This window comes from Rhinolophus hipposideros (genome assembly GCF_964194185.1).
Source record: "Rhinolophus hipposideros genome assembly, chromosome: X".
NCBI lineage: Eukaryota > Metazoa > Chordata > Mammalia > Chiroptera > Rhinolophidae > Rhinolophus > Rhinolophus hipposideros.
In genome coordinates, this window is record NC_138046.1 from 5,009,156 (window position 1) to 5,033,572 (window position 24,417).

Below are 24,417 nucleotides of genomic sequence, written 5' to 3' on the forward strand. Positions count from 1 at the left end.
ATACTTGTATTTTTGTTCAAGTTCTCTTTATATTCTTAGGAATTTATACTCTATACATTTGCCTGCTTTTCAACACCAACAGTATATGACTGTTAATATCAGTTTCATGGATTGTACCATTGCATGTTTTAGTCTTGAAATTTGCTTTATCTGATATTAATGGTACCATTTGTGCTTTCTTATTGTTTATATTTACCTAATATATCTTTGTCCATACCTTTTTTTTCCAGCAGACTGTACTTTATTTTATTTTACTTTTCTTTTCATTTTGGCACATAGCTCTTTCTTTCCTTTTTTGTTTCCAGCTTCGAAATTCCTCCTTTTAAAAGATTTTTGTTAAAATATATCTAACATCCAATATTATATTAGTTTCAGGTATACATAATAGTTATTCAACAGTACCCATCTAGCACTATACATAGTTATTACCATATTATTGATTTTATTTCTTATGCTAAAGAAGTGATCGCCATAAGTCCAGCAACCATCTGGTACCATACCATGCTATCACAATATTATTGACTATATTTCCTATACTGTATATTACATCCACAAAGACTTATTTATTTTATACCTGGAACTTTGATTCTCTTATTCCCCTATATCTTTCCCCCCCTTTTTAATTTTTCAATTATAGTTAACATTCAATATTGTTTTATATTAATTTCAGGTATACAGAACAGTGGTTAGATATTTATATAATTTCCAAAGTGATCCCTCTGACTAGTACCCACCTGGCACTATACATAGTTATTACCATATTAGTTATATTCCCTATGCTTTATTTTACATCCCCATGACTATTTTATAACTACCAATTTGTATTTCTTAATCCCTTCACCTTTTCGTCCTGCCTCCAACCCACCTTCCATCTATCACACTGATAGATCTAGTACCTATCTTGCACCATACCTAGTTAATACAGTATTATTGACTATATTCCTTATGCTATACCCTACATCCTCCTGACTTCTTTGTAAAAGCAGTCCCATCTTAAAGAAGTCCCTCGTTAAGGGACTTCCATCTTAAAGAAGTCCTTCTAAGATTTCTTGTAGTACTGGTTTGGTGGTGATGAACTCCTTCAGCTTTTTCTTATCTGGGAAGCTTTTTATCTGTCCTTTGATTCTAAATGATAGCCTTGCTGTCTAGAGTAATCTTGGTTGTAGGTCCTCACTTTTCATCTCTTTGACTATCTCCTGCTAAACCCTTCCAGCCTGCAAAGTTTCTGTTGAGAAATTAGCTGACAGTCTTAAGGGCCCCCCCGCCCCCGTAGGTAACTGCTTTTCTCTTGCTGCTTTTAAGATTCTCTCTTTGTCTTTAACTTTTGGGATTGCAATTATGATGTGTCATGGTGTGGGCCTCTTTGGGTACATCTTGTTTAGGACTCTCTGTGCTTCCTGGGCTTGTATGTCCATTTCCTTTGACAGGTTAGGGAACTTTTCTGTCATTATTTTATTAAATTGGTTTTCAATTATTTTATTCTCTCTCTTCTACTGGTACCCCAATGATGGGAATGTTGGTATACTTGGTGTAATCTCAGAGGCCTCTTAAGCTATCTTCATTTTTTGGACTATTTTTTTTTTCTGTTCTGATTGGGTGCTCTGTGCTACCTTATCTTCTAAATCACTGATTCAATCCTTTGCTTCATCTAATCTACAATTGATTGGCTCTCATGTATTCTTCATTTCCATTATTGTATTCTTTATTTTTGGCTGGTTCTTTTTTATGTTTCCTATCTCTTTTTTTTGTTGTTGTATTTTCTTTTTTTTAAATTTTTTTTTTAATTTATTAGTTTCAGGTGTACAAGACAAGGTAATACTTAGATGTTCATCATTTATATCCCTCACACTGTGAACCCCCTCCCCTTATCCACTATCCCTCCGACCTCACACTGAGCCATCACATTATATATATAAAATTATAGTTGGCATTCATTAATGTTTAGCTTCTGGTGTACAATGCCATGATCAGGCATCCACAGTATCCCTGAGGTGCTCTCCCAAATAGGACGCATGTCCATCGGATACCCAACAAAATCTTTACATTATTGAATACCTTCCCCAAATTAATTTTCAAAAAACCCTAAGGCCATCTTGTGGTTACCAGCTGCTTCCTAATCCCTTCACCTTTCCCCTTATCCCCAACCCCACCCCCCCCCGCCCATCTAACAACTCTCGTTTTTTTCTTTGTGTCCCCAAAACTGTTTCTGATTAGTTCATTCGCATATTCTTTTCTTTAGATTCCGCATATAAGTGAGATCATATGGTACTTGTCTTTCTCTTTCTGACTTATTTCACTTAACATAATGTTCTCTAGATCCATCAATGTTGTTGCAAATGATAAGATTTCTTTCTTCTTTATGGCTGCGTAATACTCCATTGTATAAATGTACCACAGCTTCTTAATCCAGTCATGTACCGATGGGCATTTCGGTTGTTTCCATATCTTGGCTATTGTGTAAAGTGCTGCAATAAACATAGGAGTGCATACAGATTTTTGAATTGGAGTTTTGGATTTCTCCGGGTAGATGCCTAGGAGTGGAATTACTGGATCATAGGGTAGTTCCATTTTCAGATTCCTGAGATACCTCCATACTGTTTTCTCTTTTTTTTGTTTGTTTCCTATATCTTTGTTGAAGTTCTCCCTGAGATCGTTGAGCATCCTTATAACCAGTGTTTGGAACTGCATATGATAGATCGCTTATCTCTATTTTGTTTAGTTTTTTTTCTTTTTTTTCTGGAACTTTGTTCTATTCTTTCATTTGGGACATGTTTCTTTGTCTCCTAATTCTGGCTGCCTCCCTGTGTTCATTTCTTTGTATTAGGTAGGGCTACTATGCCTGCCAGTCTTAGTAGAGTGAGTGACCTTATGTAGGAGGTGTCCTGTGAGGCCCAATGGTGCAATCTTCCTGATTACCTCAGCCACACACTCCAAGTGTGTTCCCTGTGTGGGTTGTGTGTGACCTCTTGTAGTTGAGCCTTGGTTGCTGTTTGCTCATCAGTGGGAGGGATTGACCCTCAGCCTCCTTGGTTGTGAGGACTGGCTGTGACTATAGTGAAGGAGTTATGGTTCAGGGACTGACCCTGCAGAGTAGGATTTGCCTCAGTAGGGCTGTGGGGCTTGTTCAGTTCACCCCTTGGTGTGTCATCCTTGAAGGTAGCTGGGTGATGCTCCAGCTAATTTTGAAGCTGGCCACTGGGACTGCCTACATCAGGGCCACCTGGGAGGGGACCTGCTGCAGGGGTGGTAAATATTATTCTATATTTACTAGAATAATATTTACTAATTGAACATGTATATATACATATATATATATGTACATATATATATATGTATATATATTTACAGTAGTACCTTGGTTTTCGAACGTCTCCATTGACGAACATTTCCGTTTACTAACGCCGTAAACCAGGAATTAAATGCTTCGGTTTTTGAACATTCCTCGGAAGTCGAACATGTCTTGTGGCTTCCGCTGAGTGCAAGATCCTGAGGCCTAGCCGTCGACTGTTTAAGAACGTTTCAGAACTCAAACAGTCTTCTGGAACGGATTATGTTCGAAAACCGAGGTACCACTGCATGTATAAGTGTGACTCCATATTTCCGTAGACTCCAATTTTTATTTACATAGAGTAGCATTTATGCCTTTCATTCTTACCCATTTTGCAGAGTAATTTAATACTGGTATATTTCTGATTTCTTAGCTTCAAAGTAGCCATCTTTTACACCCTCACAGTGGACTGTACTGGATAATTCATTGAAGTTGTCCTAAATAAATAGTGATTAATGCACAAAGGAGTTTTTTGTTAAAGAACAATTTATCCATTCCACAAGTATTTAAGTAAACACTTGTTAAATAAATTACTGTATTTTGCAGGTGAAATGCATAGATGTTATTCAGGCTTATATCAACAGAATCATGGATGTGAACCCACTGATCAATGGAATTGTCAAGTACAGGTGAGCATTTTTACTCTGTCCTGGTTTTTGTTGTATTTCTGTGGCCTATTTTTCCTAGATGCCTCTTCCCATGTCCTTCCTTTGGTTTCCCTCTGGGACATGCCCTGATTTATAATTCAGCACTTCCTGCCCTTTGTTGACCCTTTATGCTTCTTTGTATGCCTTCTATAACCACCCACTGACTTTAAGGTCTTCAATGGCAAGAAATATATTTTGTTGGATTTTACATTTTCAACATCCAGAAGAAGACCTGAAACTTGGTACGTATCATTGAATGCTTATTGAATTAATGAGTCTTTGGTAGGGACTCTAATAGGAGAAACCTCCCTTATTATTACATTATCCAATGTGGATATAGTATAGCAGATGGTATTTTTTTTAAGAATTTTTTTTTTTTTTGGGGGGAAGGAGAACAGGACTTTTTATTGGGGAACACTGTGTACTTCCAGGAATTTTTTCCAAGTCAAGTTGTTGCCCTTTCAATCTTAGTTGTGGAGGGTGCCATTCAGCTTCAAGTTGTTCTTTCAGTCTTAGTTGTGGAGGACACAGCTCAGCTCCAGGTCCAGTTGCCGTTGCTAGTTGCAGGGGGCACAGCCCACCATCCCTTGCAGGACTCGAGGAATTGAACTGGCAACCCTGTGGTTGAGAGCCCATGCTCCAACCAACTGAGCCATCCGGGAGGCAGCTCAGCTCAAGGTGCCGTGTTCAATCTTAGTTGCAGGGGGTATAGCCCACTATCCCTTGCGGGACTCGAGGAATTGAACTGGCAACCTTGTGGTTGAGAGCCCACTGGCCCATGTGGGAATCAAACCGGCAGCCTTCGGAGTTAGGAGCATGGAGCTCTAACCGCCTGAGCCACCGGGCCAGCCCCTAGTAGATGGTATTTTAACACACAATGTGATATATATTAGGTTGGAGCAAAAGTAATTGCAGTTTTTGCAATTTTTAACCTTTTAAACTGCAATTACATTTGCAACAACATAATAGATGATGTATTACAGGATTGTACACCTGAAATCTATGTAACTGCTAACAGTTGTCATGCCAATAAACTTTAATTAAAAAAAATATTATGCATGTGATTTCTATATCTCAGTTACCAAGTAAACCCTTCCAGGGAGCTATGAAGTATTAGAGGGACAAAACTTGGATTTGTTTTTCTGTGGCATTCTACATATCGCAGTTCTTATTATATACCACGACATAGGGTGGCATTTTCCAGATCTCAGTCATTCATATAGCACTCTTAAAAATCTTGTCTTGTTTGCACAGCAATTCTGTTATTTTTAATTAATATGTTATTTTAAATGAAAGTTTATGTTACTACAAAAATTTGAAAACTATCATCACTTGACATAGATGGTTACTATATACATATAAATAAAATGAAAAATAACCAGTATTATGAAGTGATAAACATTTAAAAATCTTTTTATGAAATAAAAACACTGCATCCAGTGGATTTGTGCTTTATGGTTACTTTATACATATTTTCTTAGTTACACACTTCAACAGCTTTTCTGAAAAATTTATATATGTGAAAAATTTATATATGTGAAAAATGTGACCCAGAGAAGTCACTTTCCTAGGATTACACAGCAAATGTGTGACAGAGCCATGATCTAAATGTATAGACACCTGATGCCAAAGCTCAGAGAAACAGAAATACAGAGAGTCTTTATGTTCCAGTTCTCCCTTGCCCATTTCTTTTTCTGTGGACCAGCTCTACCCTGGTCCCATTTGCCAACACTTTCAGCGACTACTCATCCCAGAGATATTTCCCCAGATTCTGCACTGGGTTTCTTTTTGAAATGTAATTTGGGGTTCATTTGTTGACAGAGTATATCTTTAAACATCTGAGAGAGAGAGAGACAGAGAGAGAGAGAGCGAGAGAGAGAGAGAGAGAGAGAGAGAGAGAGAGAGAGAGAGAGAGAGAGAGATCCTGCTATTTATATTTTTCTATTGTAGTTTAAGGAGTATGAGTCCTCAGGAGGGAAGTCTTTTATTGCAGAATGTGTTTCTGTGTGTGAGGACTCTAATAAAGTTCTGAGAGGGAATTAAATTGCCATCCTCATTGAAAGTGATGGTGTGGGCCTACAAAAATGACACTGGAGAGTCTGCTGGTGGGTGGGTGACGGGAGTGAGGCAAAGCAGTTGTCAAGGGATTGAATATTTGGAGAGAAGATATGGATGTGTCTAGAAGAGATGTTCAAAAATAGTTTTATGATCCAGTAATTCCACTCCTAGGCATCTACCCGGAGAAATCCAAAACTCCAATTCAAAAATCTGTATGCACTCCTATGTTTATTGCAGCACTTTACACAATAGCCAAGATATGGAAACAACCGAAATGCCCATCGGTACATGACTGGATTAAGAAGCTGTGGTACATTTATACAATGGAGTATTACGCAGCCATAAAGAAGAAAGAAATCTTATCATTTGCAGCAACATGGATGGATCTAGAGAACATTATGTTAAGCGAAATAAGTCAGAAAGAGAAAGACAAGTACCATATGATCTCACTTATATGTGGAATCTAATGAAAAGAATATGTGAATGAACTAATCAGAAACAGTTTTGGGGACACAAAGAAAAAATCGAGAGTTGTTAGATGGGTGTGGGGTGGGGGGTTGGGGATAAGGGGAAAGGTGAAGGGATTAGGAAGCAGCTGGTAACCACAAGATGGCCTTAGGGTTTTTTGAAAATTAATTTGGGGAAGGTATTCAATAATGTTGTAAAGATTTTGTTGGGTATCCGATGGACATGCGTCCTATTTGGGAGAGCACCTCAGGGATACTGTGAATACCTGATCATGGCATTGTACACCAGAAGCTAAACATTAATGAATGCCAACTATAATTTTATATATATAATGTGATGGCTCAGTGTGAGGTCGGAGGGATAGTGGATGGGGGGAGGGGGGTTCACAGTGTGAGGGATATAAATGATGAACGTCTAAGTATTACCTTGTCTTGTACACCTGAAACTAATAAATAAAAAAAATGAAATTAAAAAGCACACAAACTACTTTTAAAAAATAGTTTTATGAAGTTTGTTTATGATATGTGTAACATCAGTGTTTTCTCCTGCCTCTCTCTTTTTTTATTTTTTATTAGTTTCAGATGTACAAAGCAACACACTAAACAGTTAAACTCCTCATAAAGAGATAACCCACCCCACAAGATACTACCCCTCTGACATCGTAAATAGCTGTTATAATTCCATTGACTCTATTCCCTGTGCTGTACTCCACATCCTGTGACTATATATACATACATGTTTAGTTGTAGTTGACATTCAATATTATTTTACTTCAGCTTCAGGTGTACAGCGCATTGGATACAGTCTATGGTGTGATCCCCCTGATAAGTCCAGTGCTCATTTGGCACCTCACGTGATCTTTACAACATTGTTGATTATATTCCCCATACTGTATTAACTATCAATTTATATTTCTTAATGCCTTCACCTTTTCACCCTGCCCCCAAATCCATTCCCGTCTATCACCCTGATAGATCTAGTACCTATCTGGACCATACCTAGTTATTATAATATTATTGACTATGTTCCTTATACTATACCCTACATCCCCGTGACTACTGTATAACAACCAATTTGTACTTCTTAATTCCTTCCTCTTTCATCCATCCTTAACCCCCCTCCCATCTTAAAGAAGTCCCTCTAAGAGTCCTTGCAATACTCGTTTGGTGGTGATGAACTCCTTTGGCTTTTTCTTGTCTGGGAAGCTCCTTATCTGTCCTTCAATTCTAAATGACAGCCTTGCTGGGGAGAACAATCTTGGTTGTATGTCATTGCTTTTCATCACTTGGAATATTTCCTGTCACTCCCTTCTTCCCTGCAAAGTTTCTGTTGAGAAATCAGCTGAAAGTCGTATGGGAGCTCCCTTGTATGTAACTAACTGCTTTTCTCTTGATGCTTTTAAGATTCTCTCTTTGTCTTTAACCTTTAGCAATTTAATTATGATGTGTCTCGGTGTTGGCCTCTTCGGGTTTATCTTGTTTGGGACTCTGTGCTTCCTGGGCTTAATGTCCATTTCCTTCAACAGGTTAGGGAAATTTTCTGTCATTATTTCTTCAAACAGGTTTTCAACTCCTTGCTCTCTCTCTTCTCCTTCTGGTACCTGTACAGTATGCTTGATATTGTCCCACAGGTCCCTTAAACTCTCCTCAATTTTTGGAATCTTTTTTCTTTTTGCTGTTCTGGTTGAGTGTTTTCTGTTACCTTATCTTCTACATCACTGGTTGGATTCTCTGCTTCATCTAATCTACTGTTGATTCCCTGTAATTTATTCTTCATTTCCATTATTGTATACTTTATTTCTGACTGGTTCTGTTTTATGATTTTCATCTCCGTTTTCATGCTTCCTATCTCTCTGTTGAAGTTCTCCCTGAGATCATTGAGCATTCTTATAACCAGTGTTTGGAATTCTGTGTCTGATAGATTGCTTACCTCTGTTTCCCTCAGTTCTTTTTCTGGAGCTTTGTTCTGTTCTTTTATTTGGGACATTTTTCTTTGTCTCCCCATTTTGGTTGCCTCCCTGTGTTTGTTTCTATGTATTAGGTAGGGCTGCTATGTTTTCCAGTCTTAGTAGAGTGGCTTTATGTAGTAGGTGTGCTGTGGGGTTAAGTAGCACAGTCTTTCTGGTCACCTGAGCCACACACTCCAGGTGTGTCCGTTGTGTGGGCTGTGTGTACCCTCCTCTCGTAGTTGAGCCTTGGTTGATAATTGCACATCAGTGGGAGGGACTGACCCTTGGGCTCACTGGTTGTGAGGACTGGCCTTGACTACAGTGGAAGAGTTATGCAGGGGCTGACCGTCTGGAGCAGGATCTACCTCAACAGGAGTCTGGTGTCTGCTCAATCTGCCCCTTGTGTGTGTTGTACTTGGAGGTGGCTGGGTCATGCTCCAGCTCGTTTTGAAGCTGGCCACTGGGGTACCAGCCCAGGACCATCTTGGAGGGGATCCACTGTAGGTCTACTTCAGCAACAGCCCATGCCCCACCCGGGGCCACCCAGTGGGTGCCAGAAAGAAATCCGGAGATGGCTGCAGCCCGTTCTGTGCTTGGAAGCACCTTGAGAGGCCAAGCCACAAACCAAGGCCCGCTGCCACTACTGCCGACTTAGGGCTGCTCAGACACAGGTATAGGGCATGGTCAAGCCAAGTGCTGCTTGTCTGGGTTCTGTGAACCTTTGAGAGTCTAGGAAAGTCTGTAGCTTGAGCCAAGCCAGGCAGTCTGCATGAAAAAGCCACTGAAAGTTGTCTCGGTGTGCCCAAAAGTTGGGCAGGGCCAGATCTCAAATCAGCAGGGCGTGGCAAAGGAACAGTGGAGACTCAGAAATGGCAACCGCCTGTGTTTGCACGCCGGGAAGGGAAAGGGCTCAACAAAGAAACAGTGGCCTCCGCCAGTTTCCCGTTCAGGAGCCACCTTTCCAGCCCCCATCCAAAGCCAGACAACTCAATTCCCCACCATTTTTCCCTGTGACCTTTCCAGCTGCTGTCCCAGTGCTGGAGCTCAGAAAGAGTGATTCCGTTGATGGGAAAGTCCATACGCAGTCCTTTTAAGAGGAGCACCTGTGAGTGCAGCCGTACTGTCACAATCTCCACTGTTTCTCACAACCAGAAATTATGGGGACTTCTCTCCCCAGCACTGGAACCCTAGCCTGGGGTGGGGCTTGGATCTTTTGCTTGTATAGGGGATGGGGGGACCCCCACAACTGAAATACTATTCCTGATCTTTAATGGTCACACGTGGGTATGGGACCAGCCTGTTCTGCATCTCTGCCCTTCCTACCAGTCTGGAGGTGGCTTCTTCTGCAAGTCCTTAGTTGCAGGGCTTCAGTTCAGCTTGATCTTAGGCAATTGTCAATAATGGTTGTTTTGTAGATTAATTGTAATTTTGATGTGGTTGCGAGAGAAGGTAAACACAGTGTTTACCTACTGTGCCTTCTTGGTTGTTCTCCTGCCTCTCTCATAAAACCAAAATGGCTTTATTATGCTAATTATAATGTTGCTATTGTATTTGCAATTTAAAATATTGGTATTAAAATGAAAAATATATGTAAAGCACGCCACACAGAACCTGACATCAATCCGCATTAGCTATTGCTATTGTTATAGTTGTTAATTACAACTGGAGGTCAATAAATGGAGCTATCCTCATGATTATACACAGTTCTACTGTGTTCCTATCCTCTGTTTACTTGGCACTAAAACTGACTCCCAAGGTAGTTCAGCGATTAAAGTCATACACACTGCTATGGAATACAGCAGTAGCAGAAAATGTGGCCTCTAAATCTGCGGGTTCCTAGTTTTCTCTTTGTGTTCTTGATTGACTGATTAGAAAATGTTCACCACTTTATCACCTTCTTCCCAAACCTGTTCTTCCACCTAGTCACACAAGCAAGACACCTGGGTGTAACGCTGGGCGCTAACTTCTTCCCTCCTTTCCAAAGTCTATCTCCCAACTCCAGTTAGTCAATAAATTGTACTGGCTCTTCTTCCTTATTTCCCATAATGCTGGAATTCTCTATTACTTCATATTCTATATTCTAGCATACTGAACTACTCCATTTTCCCTAAGCTATTGTGCTTTCTCTTGTCTCTCTAACTTTGCATATGTTTTCCTTCTGCCTGGAATACCTTCCCTTTTCCTATCTCTTCTATACTTGGCTGAATTATTTTTTGAGGACTCAGCTCAGGTCTCAGTTTCACTTTATTTAATCATCTCAGCTTGTGTGCGTTGTCTGCCTCTGAGCTTCCAGAGCACATTGTGCTCTTGCCAATCTTGTTTCATTCAAGGTCCAAAACCAAACTATTTTAAAGAATGTGATGTACAGAATTGTTGTGTTTAAGCTTCTTAGGAACGAGCAGCCAGGCAGCACCCTCTTCTCTTGTGTCTGGGTCCTAGCTCTGCAGATATCTCCTTTGAGCTTCTAAATTCTGATAATCCCAATCTCTTCCCTTTGTTCTCTCATGTGTGAGTCTGGTAGCTGCTTCTTGCAGTCATTATCTCTGTGTCGCTCCAGTGCTACATTTTTGTTTTTTCATTCTTTAAAGAGGAAACCTTGCAGAATGTGATTCAGACCTCAGAGCAGCAGTTGCCAGATGACAGATACTGGTATTTTTGAGGGGGTATAGTAAGACTTGTTCTTAAGTGTTGAAAAAAATAGGAAGCTGGAACCAACTACTTTTGCGTGCATGAAGGCCATTGTTGGGGTAGTATTATCAGGAACAACAAACCAACTGGGAGATAGAAATCCCTCACCTTTTACCTTGTCTTCCACTCTCTAGCACCCTGTATTTGATGGATCTAAGAGGGTACCAGTTGGCAAAGGAAAACTGAGTTTTATGAGTTCCATCGTAAAGTGGGGCTATAGAATGTTTGGTTTGGGGCTGTGTTGCCATTGTGGTCTTCACTGTCTCACCCACTAGACTGAGTTCCTTAATGGCAGGGATCATCTCTTATTCATTTTGGCATTCTTAATATCTACCATGTTTCCCCGAAAACAAGACCTAGTTAGACCATCAGCTCTAATGTGTCTTTTGGAGCAAAAATTAATATAAGACCTGGTATTATATTATATTATATTACATTACATTACATTATGTTATACCCGATCTTATATTAAAATTATATTAAAATCTTATATTAAAATAAGATCGGGTCTTATATTAATTTTTGCTCCAAAAGATGCATTAGAGCTGATAGTCTGGCTAGGTCTTATTTTCGAGGAAACATGGTAGCACATGATCTGACATGCAATAGTTCTTAAATGATTCATTAAGATATCTGTTCTTATTCTGTGTTCATCTTTGAACTCAAACTGCGACTTTCTCTAATGCTCTGGAGCCTGTCAGCTTTTGAAGTCCTCTTGGATTATGATTAACAGTGTACTGTTTCTCTTTATTGGTTGAAAAAGTGCACATTTGCTACAAGTTTTCTGCCTTGCTCCCTGGGGCATGTACGGTCATGCATTCCAGCCAATAGATATATTCTTTCCCAATATTGAGCAACATGGGAAATGTTGAAGGCAATCTTTCTGGGAGGCCTAGAGTTCAGAGGTTGTATGACTAGCAAAACTACATACATATAGAGTCATACAGACCCAGTTTGAATTTCTTCCTCTGTTATTTGGTAATTGTATGACCTTATATATGTTTCTGAACCTCTGTGAGACTTTGTCTCATTCTTAGTAAATGGCAAAATAATATGGACCATCAAGGTATATAGTTTTACAAAATTAAATATTTATAAAGTGCCCAACACTTTCAGTCATTTATCCCACACACTTTTTGTCTACTCTGTGCCTGAACCTGTGCTAGGTGTTGGAAGATACAAAGGTGAACAAAACACAGTTCCTGACCTTGCACCTCCCAGTCTAGTTGTTGAAATATACAAATAACTGTTGTTTACAACACAAGTCAAATTAAGACTCTTATAGGGTAGGGAGATAATACTGTGGGAGCACTGATAAGGTGTACCTATCCAGGACTGGAGAGGTGTCTGGGAAGGCTTTCTGGAGGAAGTGATATAAAAACACAACTTTGAAAAATGAATAAGAGTAAACCAGATGAGGGTGGCAGTCTATATAGCTTCTGCTATTTGGGTGAGGAGGCGGTATAGCTTTTCACCAGAGCAACAGATTGGCATCCTCCTTGGATTTTGCTCTCCTGCTCCCTGATCTACTGAAATCACTAGGTGGGGGCAGGATTTCAGGGTATATAGTATAAAAAAGCCTTCTCAGACCTCACTAAAGTCTTTCATTCACCCAACACTGTCTAACCTATGTATCATTTTGGGGTCACAGCCTCCCATAGGACTCATTTTCAGTATGTCTCCATACAGGCAGGGGTGAGGATTCTTCTCTGGAGTGTCTGGTTTTAGATAGGCTGAAATTATGGGGGGTTTCTTTGCTGTCAGAGGTTTAGTGCTGCCTGTAGCACTGAACCCATGTGTGATGATAGCTAGTAGTTTCCTTTTTGCCCATAACAACCTTCTCTTAGAGCTCTCTGCTTTCGCTGATTATGTGTGGCTTAAGTTTGGGCAATATTAATGAAGGGGCTTTTAAGACCTTTGGAAAGTGTACATTACTACCTCTGCCCTATACTTGGGAGGAATACAACTTGGGAGTCTGACTGGCTTGTGTTACCTGGCTGGGAAATTCCTAGGTGCCAAGTGTTCCAGGAGCCCTGTCTTACCACCAACCAATAGGCTGTTAATAATTGGTGCTGATAATATACTAGTAGGACATGTCAAACTTGGTACCTGCTGTAGTTCTTCTCTTTGTTTTTCTGATATAGAGGCTTGCAACCTATATCCTAAATTTTATGTTGCTGATTCTCTCAGTTCTGTGATTTGAGAAATTTGGCTTTCACTTAATCTGCTATAACCCTAATTCTTTCATTTTTCTGACAGACTTTGTTGACTATCAGAGAACTTGATGATATTAGTAATGAATGATAGTAATAGCCACACTTCATTGAGTGGCTCCTGTGTGCTCAGTACTATGTTTCATGCATTGACAAAGCATATAGGTCTTATTCTTATCCCTATTTTATAGGTGGAAAAATCGAGGTTTAAGAAGTTGTTACTTGCAAGGTCATACAGCCATCACAGATAAGTCTGTCTCCAAAGCCTGGAGTCTGACCACTCTAATACAGTGCCTTTGAGTGACCAGATTCTATGTTCCCTTTGGGTATATAATCCTTGGAGGTGGCCAGGTGATGCACTGGCTTGGTCCCAAGCTTGCCATTGGTCATGCCAGCTCCAGGGCCTTCTGGGTGATGACACACTGCAGGCCAAGTTCAGCACAGCCTATGCCCTGCCCAGGGCCACGTGGCATGAGCCACAAAGCAATCTGCAGATGGCCTCCACTCAGGCTGTGCTTGTAGGTTCCTAAGAGCCCAAGCTCAGAACTGAGGCCAGCTGTTGCCATTTTTAGACTCCTATGAGTCTAATATTTTCACACCCTTTTTAAAAACGTATTGTTAGATGGTGTATCAAGAGCCAGAGCTGGTATCCCCTGCATGGCTGATAGAGATAGCCTCTTCCTTTTTTTGTGTCCCTAGCTGTCTTCAAACATCATCACTAAGGTGTTCTCTGCAGCAGTACTTTCTGCATGGTTATTTTTTCTTAATTGGATTCTTGAGTACTCCCAGGGCTATTTTGTTTCATAGATAGCTGTCTAATTTTTGATGGGAGCATGAAGGTCGGTATTTCCTACTCTGCCATCTTGCTGATATAACTCTTCTAGAATCGCTCTCTATTATTTCATGATTTACCTCTTTTATATCAAAACACATTTTATTGTTTCTTAAAGTTGATACATAAATTCATGTATGTATTTATTCATATTTTATGTATATAATTATAAATATATTTAGCCTTTGTGATTGTCTATGACTTTAAATACTATTTGGAGAATGGTAACTCTCAGATGTTTCCTCTAAGCTCCATTCCCTTATGTACATCTGCCTACTTGATACCTCTACCTAGATATCCTTGAGTCCCACAAAATCAAACTAATTAATACATAACTCATCACCCTCTGTGTACACACACACACACACACACACACACACACACACACACAGAGGGTGCCAAAAATGTATACATATTTAAAAAAAGGAAAATACTGTGTTCAAATTCTAATAATATATACTGATAACAAAAGATGAATACAAGTGATGCATATACATTATTTTGGCACCCCTGATGTGTGTGTGTGTGTGTGTGTGTGTGCATATAAAATGTTTTGTGGAATATATATGTATTATTTCAGTGAATGGTACCATCATCTACCAAGTCATTTAAGCCAGGAAACAAAAACAAAAACAAGCAAACAAAATAACAACTTGATTTCTGCTTCTTTATCCCTCAGATTCTAATTTTCTAACATTTTCTATAAGTTCTACCTTCTAAATATTTCTCAATATCTATATAGCTCTCCACTCTTCTCCATCCCAACAGCCGTTATCTTTGCCTACTGAAGCAGTCTTCTTGCTTCCAGTTCTGCCCCCTTTTATGTTCTTTACCTTGTAAAAGCCAAGTGATATCTAAATCACAAAATAGGTCATGTTACTTTCCTGCTTTAAATATCCCAATCTCCAAACTCCTAAGTGTTCCTGTAAGGGCCCTTCATGATCTGGCACTCCTTAGTTTTTCAACATCATCGTATCCCTTTTTCTTTGCTTATTACCCCTCTGGAATCATTTTGCTGTCATATGAAGGGTCCCTTCTAATTCAGAACCAGTTTTCTGAGTTATTTTCACCTCCTAGTCACAAAACTTTCCTTTAGCTACTGCCTCCTTCTAGTGTCTATCTCTGTCTAAGTCCTCCTTTTTCCACACTGCGACATTGTTCCTCAATTCCTCTTTCCTGACTTCAGGCCCATTTCATAATCTACAGGCCCTTCTGTTTTGGATAGGTATTCACATCTGGGGAAGCTTTCAAGAAGTAGCACTTTTAGGTACGTGGATGCTTTACTTGGGTTACAGTTTTCTTCCTGTTGGAGATGATGATCTTAGGTTTCCCAATCTCTCTGAAAACCCTTTCATTTCCAAAAAGTGGTAATCCTCAGTTTCACGTCCTCTGACCTCTTTCCTATTGTGAGGGATGAAATATAGAAAGAGCAGAAAGTGACCCCTTTACTCAGATAGACGGCATGTACCTACAAGGTCCCTGGAATGTTCAACACCCAGAGTGTTATTCCTTTGCTTGAGAAATGATAGTGAGTTTACCTTGTACCTAGATCTAGACGTGCAGAAACATCTATAGTTTCTAAATGGTTGTGCTCATTAAGATTATTTTTTGCTGAATGCCTTTGTCTGCTTTTGGTATCAGGATAATGCTGGCTTATTGAATAGATTGGGAAATATTCTGTTTCCTTTACTCCTGAAAACTTTGTGGAAGAATTTGTATTGAATTGGTATTATGTATTTCTTAAATGTTTTGTAGAATTCATCAGTTTGGGAAGGTTTTTTATAACTTACAAATTCAATTTCTTTAATAGAAATAGAGTTGTTTAGGTTAACTATTTCTCCTTAAGTTTTAGTAATATGTGGAATTTAAGGAATTTGCCCAATTCATCTGAGGTGTTAAATTTATTAACGTAACATTGTTCATAATATTCTCTTATTATCCTTTTATTATCTGGAGAATCTATAGTGATACTACTTCTATGATTCCTGATATTGGAAATTTGTATCTTCTCTATTTTTTCCCCTGATCAAACTAGAGGTTTATCATTCTTATTGATCTCAGAGAAACAGCTTTTGCTTTCATTGATTCTCTACTGTTTTTTTTTCCGATATTCTATTTCATCGATTTTTCACTTAGATCTTTGTTATTTCATTTCTTCAGCTTATTTGGGTTTTATTTTCTCTCCCATTTCTAGTTTCTCAAGTTGGGCACTGCGGTCATTGATTTGCAACTTCTTCCTTCTAATATAGCCATTTAGTACTATAAATTTCCCCTAAGTACTATTTTAGCAGCATCCCACAAATTCTGATGTTGTATTTTCATTTCATTCTGTTCAAAATATCTTCTAATTTCATTTTTCATGTTTTTCAATCCATGGGTTACAGAGAAGTGAAGTGTGTTATTTAGTTCCTAAACATTTGAAGATTTTACAGAGATCTTTCTGTTATTGATTTATAATTTAATTGCAGTGTGATCAGAGAACATACTTTGTATGAATTGAATTGTTTTAAATTTATTGAGGCTTAATTTATGACCCTGAATATAGTCTATTTTGGTAAATGTGCTACCTGCACTTGATAAGAATGTATATCTTGCTGTTGTTCAGAAGAGTGTTCAATAAATGCCAGTTAGGTCAAGTTGGTTAATAGTGTTGTTCAAATATTCTATAGTCTCACTGATTTTCTGTCAATTCATTCTATCAATTTTCAATTAAATGGACAGGAGTTCTTGTCCTGATATGGGTGGGAAATATTAAATAATCCCACAAATATATATCTATAACTATTAATGGTGATTCATGCCAGACGTTTGATCTGGCAGGAATTGGAGAACAGGATTAAATGTCTACTAACTCTGAGGCTAAATAGCATAGAATCACAGGAAGCCCTATATAAGTGCTGGCTTCTATTATATTATTATTATTATTATTATTATTATTATTATTATTATTTGTTCTGTTATTCATTTTACATTTCCTGAGCACCCACTTTGGGCTGTGCAAGGAGGCAAAGCTGCATGAGATGAGTCTTTGTCCTCCAAGTGGACAGACGATCCAATGCAGTGTGGGAAGTGGAGGTGGGGTGCTTATTGGAGGCTGTGGGAGTGCATTAGAACTGAAAGGACAGGTAGGAAGATACTTGAAGGATCGAAAGCAAGCAAAACTGCTATGTTGATTACCCTCATTTAGAGGGTAGACCTCCAGGAAACTTGACGAATATGAGGTGCCCCCTCCTCTCTCTAACTCCCTTTCCCGTCTCCCAAATCCCCTCCGCATCCTCACCCTCACCCTGTGCGCACCAGGTGGTGCAGCGCTTTGCTCAGCTGGGCCCCTCGACAATTAACATTGTGTGCAGCTGAAAAGCTCCAATCAGCACCTCCAGAGGTGTTAGAGATCAGAGTAATTAAGGCCTCTTTCTAATGCAAATCTAAACCAGAAATTGGATGTTTGTCTCTTTGGAAAATTAGGGTCCCAAGATCTACAAGGAAGCAGTGAAATTCAGTATAGAGAGGTGATGGCTTTAAGAACTGGAAGTGAATTTGGACTCTCTCTAGCAACATTTGATTCGATTAAATAAAAACTTATTCCCCACGGCAGTGGATGTGATATTCTTTACATGTCAATCCGAACTTATCTCTCCCCTAGTCTCTGATGCACTTGCAATAAAACCCAAACCCCTACCAGGGTCAAGGCCCAACATAATCTGGCCCCTGCCTTTCCCCCAACTTCGTCTCGGGCCCCTTTTTAAAGTGCTTGTCACACTGTGCAGTTATTTTATTTATTGACTGGCCTCCCCCATATCATTAAGTAAACACATCCCTGATACTGCTCACCCTGAAACACAATTTAAAAAAAGGAAAAAAAAAGATTTTGTTATTGTTGTTGAAGTAGACTCTGAGTGTGGCTAGTTTAAGGGGAAAAAAAGGTATTAATAGTATTGGAGTCAGCAATCGTAGGGATCCTAGGAATTTTACAGAATTCAAAAGAGATTTGAACAAGCAGAGCTTTAGAAGGTCATGAAGTGAGGCAGCACTGAAGCTTTCAAAAGTAGATGTGTGGGCCTTCTTTTTAGTGTCCTACCACTAATTCATAACTTCAGAGCCCTGTCTTATCTGTAAATAACCAAGTTACCTATTTCTTTTACTCGAAGGAAGAGAGAGACAGAGACAGAGAAAGAGACAGACAGAGAAAGAGAATTTTATTTGTTTCACTTGAGTCAGGTGTCTTAACACACTGAGAACAGCAGCGTTCTGTAGTGTAGACCTGACAGCAGGGTTCCCACTCCTGTTGGTGAGTGAGGATTTCTGAGTAAACAAAGTATTTACAAATGTGTTAACTCATTAAATCATATCAATAATCCTGTGTGGTAAATATTATTGGTTTCATCATTTATATTATTTATATGAGGAAATTGAAATATAGAAAAGTTAGATAACATTCCTACGGAGACACAGTAAATAGTGGAGCTGGGATACAAATTTATGTGTTCTCACTGTAGATCAGCATTATACAGTAGAAATAAAATGTGAGCTATATATATATAACTTTGAATATTCTAATACTCAAATTAAAAAATAAAAAGGAACAAGTACAATTAATTTTAATAGCATGTTTTTTTTTAAAGATTTTATTGGGAAAGGGGAACAGGACTTTATTGGGGAACAGTGTGTACTGCCAGGACTTTTTCTCCAAGTCAAGTTGTTGTCCTTTCAGTCTTAGTTGTGGAGGGTGCAGCTCAGCTCCAGGTCCAGTTGCCGTTGTTAGTTGCAGGGGGCGCAGCCCACCATCCCTTGTGGACTCGAGGAATTGAACTGGCAACCTTGTGATTGAGAGGATGTGCTCCAACCAACTGAGCCATCCGGGAGGCAGCTCAGCTCAAGGTGCTGTGTTCAATCTTAGTTGCAGGGGGCGGAGCCCACCATCCCTTGCGGGACTCGAGGAATTGAACTGGTCACCTTGTGGTTGAGAGCCCACTGGCCCATGTGGGAATCGAACCAGCAACCTTCGGAGTTAGGAGCATGGAGCTCTAACCGCCTGAGCCACCAGGCCGGCCCAATAACATGTTTTTTAACTGTCAAAATATTATAATTTCAACATATTGCACTAGTCAGTTTTCATATGATCAATAGGAACCTGTGGCTTATAGCTACTGTATTGAACAACTCAGATCTAGAGTCTTTGTTTTTGGGCTTCAGAACCAACTAGACTTTGGCATAAAATCATGGTTCCATCATTTATTAGCTGTGTGATCCTGGGCACAATATTTAACATCCTCGAGCCTAACTTTCCTCATGTGTAAATTTTATATAATAATGATACCTATGTCACATGGTTGTTAAGATTGAGTGATTGTATGGTGTTCAGAGCAGTGCCTGGCACATATTGACGATTGTTACCTACCATCATCCATCATCATGATCATCGTCATCATAATTTATTATTCTGTCACACTCTAGACTTCATATGTCTTCCTTCTCTGGTATATTATCTTATATACCTGGAAGTGATAAATCCTCCTTAGGGACTCCCAACTGTACATTGTATCCATTTTCTCACTGCATCCTCACAACCACCCTGCTAGGTAAATATCCCAAATTTACAATTGAGGCAACTGAAATCTAGTGAAAGAACCTGTATAGATCACAGAAGTAGGAAATAATAGCTCCAGAATTTTTGGTTGTTTTGAAGGCATAGACTTTATATACTTATTTTTATTGAATATTTTGAATATTTGTTGAAATAATTAATAGACATTACTGCTTCCAGTGAGCCAAATGATTCTTTATGAAAATTATTTTTTAAGTTGCATGGCAGTTTATTTAGAGGGTTTGAAATTCCTATTTTGAAGAATTACTGTTTGAAACACTGAGAAATTCTATTGGCATTGTGTCATTTAGTAACTGTATTGCCACATACACTCGAACTGTGTTGTTTTAGGAACATTGATTTAATTGTATGTTTCTGAGCATTTCTGTAACATATGCTTATTGAAGAATAATTGCAAAAGGCAGAAAAAGGACAAAAATAATTTACCCATAATCATAGCACCAAAAAGTGGTCATTTACTGTTAATATTTGGTTTGTTTGCAAATACATGTGTATTTTTCATATTATTGAGATTAGTCTAGAAACACAGCATTGTAACCTCCTCTTTTCATTTAAATGAAATCAGTATACATCATAAAAATTTCCAAAGAACAGTAAAGCTTTTAGAAAACATCATTATTATTGACTGTACAATTGTCCAAAATAGTTATCTATAATAATTTATTTGGTAATGGGTTACTTTCACATGTTTTCCAATACAAATAATGATTCACTGACCATCTTTCTGTATGTATTTTGTTAGTATGTTGGATTATTGTACTTTAGATGAATTTTTGAAAGAAGAATCACTGGTTCAAAGGGTAAGCTTTAAAATATCTTGAATTTTATTGGGTATCCGATGGACATGCGTCCTATTTGGGAGACCACCTCAGAGATACTGTGGATGCCTGATCATGGCATTGTACACCAGAAGCTAAACATTAATGAATGCCAACTATAATTTTATATATATAATGTGATGGCTCGGTGTGAGGTCGGAGGGATAATGGATGGGGGGAGGAGGGTTCACAGTGTGAGGGATATAAATGATGAACGTCTAAGTATTACCTTGTCTTGTACACCTGAAACTAATAAATTTAAAAATAATAATAAAAAAATAAAATAAAATATCTTGACAAGTACATCAATTTCAACAATGCTAATCTATGTTCTTTTAATAAAGCTGGGTAGATGGCTACTTTATGTGCTTCATGTAGCTCTGTTTCATTTTTTTCTAGGTTTGAGGAAGCTAAGAAGGAGGCTCATGCTGTAGATACAAAGCTTGCAGAGAAGCAGGAAGATGATGCCACCCTGGAAAAGAAATGGCCCTTCCTTGGGGTTCCTTTGACAGTAAAAGAAGCTTTCCAGCTACAAGGTACTGTTCTTTGCATTTTCTTTATTTAGATGCATGGGTTGAATTCACAAATGGCATATATTTTCTGAAGTTATGAACTGGAAAAAATATATTACCAAAGGGAAAGGCTAATGTAAGGTTCTTCTTCATTTTTGAATTGAGGAGAAATATTCTGCAAGTTCCATTGGGAAGAGAGACAATAGTGGCCATCATCTGTTAGAACTATAAAGCATTCAAGGGACAATGCTCAGAGCCCATTAATCCCCGAAGGAGACTACAAGAATATTATTATTATCTGATTTTTCAAGAAAATAAATTGAGCCTCATGACTCTAAAGTAGCTTGACTAGAGCTAAGCCAGGATGCTGTTATAAGCCTGTGCTTTCTCTATAATGCAATTCTTATTTTATAATTATTTCTAGCTGTCCTTAAAAGTAAATGAAAATCGCAGATGTTTTACAATTATCTTTGTTTTTTTCTTAATTTTTGATAATTTTATTATAAGGTGTCTCAGTGAAGTCCTCTTTGGGTTATATCATACAGCCCAATAAAGTTATCAAAATTATCAAAAAATTTTTTAAAAAGATAATTTTGAAAGCAAGACAAAAAAAATCTCATCTCAACCAAGGTAACTCCCATAAAGCTATAAGCAAATTTTTTGGCAGAACCCTTACAGGTCAGGAGAGAGTGGTATGATAAGTAAAAAGTGCTGGGGGGAGGGAACCTCCAGCCTCATGTCAACTAATTTACACTGAAAAACTATTATTGAAAATGAAAGAGAGCTAAATACTTTCCCAGACAGAGAAGCTGAGGGAGTTCATCACAACTAAACCTGCATTACAGGAAATGTTAAAGGGAGGTCTTCAATGCCAAATGAAAAATAATGATAAATGGGTCATTTTATTAAGAGGATGTAAAATTGTAAAATTATATGCACCTAACATAGGAACACTTAGGTATATGAATCAAATATTAACCAATCTGAAAGAACTGATAGACAGCAAGCAATATAATAGGGGCTTCAATACCACAACTTCAAAACTTGATAGGTCATCCAGTCAGAATATTAATAAGGAGAAAATGGACTTGAACTAACTTTAGACCAAATTGCCCTAACAGATATAGGCAGAACCTTCAACTCAACAATAGCAGAATACACATTCTTCTCAACTACACATGAAACATTCTCTAGAACATCTAATGTGGTAGGTCACAAACAAGTTCATTTCTTTCTTTTTAAAAATTTTTTATTGGGGAATATTGGGGAACAGTGTGTTTCTTCACGGACCATGAGCTCCAAGTAGTTGTCCTTCAATCTAGTTGTGGAGGGTGCAGCTCAGCTTCAAGTCCAGTCGCTGTTTTCAATCTTTAGCTGCACGGGGCGCAGCCCACCATCCCATGTGGGAATTGAACTGCCAACCTTGTTGTTGAGAGCTCACGCTCTAACCAACTGAGCCATCCGGCTGCCCCACCAGCAGCTCAGCAGCACCTTGTTGTCATCAATCTAGTTGTGGAGGGAGCAGCTCACTGGCCCATGTGGGAATCAAACCGGCAACCCTGTTGTTAACAGCTCGTTCTCGAACCAGCTGAGCCATCTGGCCACCCCACAAAACAAATTTTAACAAACTTAAGAAGATTGAAATAATATCAACTATCTTTTCCAATCACAATGGTATGAAACTGTAAATCTATAAGAGGAGAAAAGCTGGAAAATTCAAAAACATGTGGAAATTAAACACAACACTCCTAAACAACTAATGAGTCAATGAAAAGATCAAACGAAAAATAATTTTTAAAATATTGAGACAAATGAAATGGAAACCCAATGTTCCAAAATGTATGAGATGCATAAAAAGTAATTGTAAAGAGGGAAGATTATAGCAATAAATGCCTATATTAAGAAAAAACAGAGATACCAAATAGACAACCTAACGTTAAACCATATGAAAGTAGAAAAAAATTAACTGTAGGTTTACAAAAGGAAGAAAGTAACAAAATCAAAGTAGCAGTAAACGAAATAGAGATTTAAAAATAACAGGCAAGAAGGACGAATGCAAAACTTAATAATTTGAAACTACAACTTCTGGTTACACCTTAAGGAACTAGAAAAAAAAGAACAAATGAAACCCAAAGTCAGAATGGAAGGAAATAATAAAAATCAAAGCAGAACTAAATGAAATAGAGAACAAAAAGACAACAGAAAAAAATTAATGTGACAAAGATCTGGTTCTTTGAAAAAATTAATAAAATTGACAAACCCTTGGCTAGACTCACTAAAATAAAAAGAGAAAAGACACAAATAAACAAAATCAGAAATGAAAGAGAAGAAGGTATCACGGATGCCACAGAAATACAAAGGATCATCCAAGAATACTATGAAGGACTATATGCCACCAAATTCAATAACCTAGAAGAAATGGACAAGTTCTTAGAAACAAGTAGCCTCCTAGACTGAATCACGAAGAACTGGAAAATCTAAATAGACCGATCACCAGTAAGGAAATTGAATCATTGATCATCCGAAACCTTCCCAAAAGCAAAAGTTCAGGACCAGATGGCTTCACTAGTGAATTCTACCAAACATTCAAAGTGGGTCTAATACCTGTCCTACTCGAAATCTTCCAAAAAATTGAAGAAGAGACAATACTCCCTAACTCATTTTATAAGGCCAACCTTACCCTGATACCAAAACCTGGTAAGGATAACACAAAAAAAGAAAATTACGGACCAATATCTCTGATAAAAACAGATGCTAAAATCCTAAGCACAATTCTAGCCAATCAAATGCAACAATGCATTAAAAAGATTATACATCACGACCAAGTGGAGTTCATCCCAGGGGAACAAGGATGGTTCAGCATATGCAAATCGATAAATGTGATACACCCCGTAACAATATAAAGGACAAAAATCATATGATTATATCAATAGATGCAGAAGAAGCATTTGAAAAGATACAACATTCCTTTATGATTAAAACATTTACTGAAATGGGTATAGAAGGAAATTACCTTAACATAATAAAGGCCAAATATGACAAACCCTTAGCTAATATCATAATTAACAGTGAAAAACTGAAGCCCTTTGCTCTATGTTCAGGAACATGACAGGGCTGTCCCCTATCACCTCTGCTTTTCAGCATGGTATTGGAAGTCCTAGCCAGAGCAATCAGGCAAGAGAAAGGAATAAAAAGCATTCAAATTGGGAATGAGGAAGTTAAATTGTCACAGATAACATGATGCTATATATAGAAAACCCTAAAGACTCCACCAAAAAGCTATTAGAAACAATAAATGAA

The 24,417-nt window shown here is 38.3% G+C and overlaps 1 protein-coding gene across 3 annotated transcripts in view; it reads left to right on the top strand.

The window, feature by feature from the left end:
• FAAH2 (fatty acid amide hydrolase 2) overlaps positions 1–24,417 on the top strand; it is an 81,274-nt gene that overhangs the window by 7,733 nt on the left and 49,124 nt on the right. For all 3 annotated transcript variants that reach the window (XM_081043170.1, XM_081043171.1, XM_081043172.1), the window contains exons 2-3: positions 3,875–3,957; positions 21,005–21,141. In XM_081043170.1, coding sequence (XP_080899296.1) covers positions 3,875–3,957; positions 21,005–21,141 — 220 coding nt within the window. The remainder of the gene's footprint in view (positions 1–3,874; positions 3,958–21,004; positions 21,142–24,417) is intronic.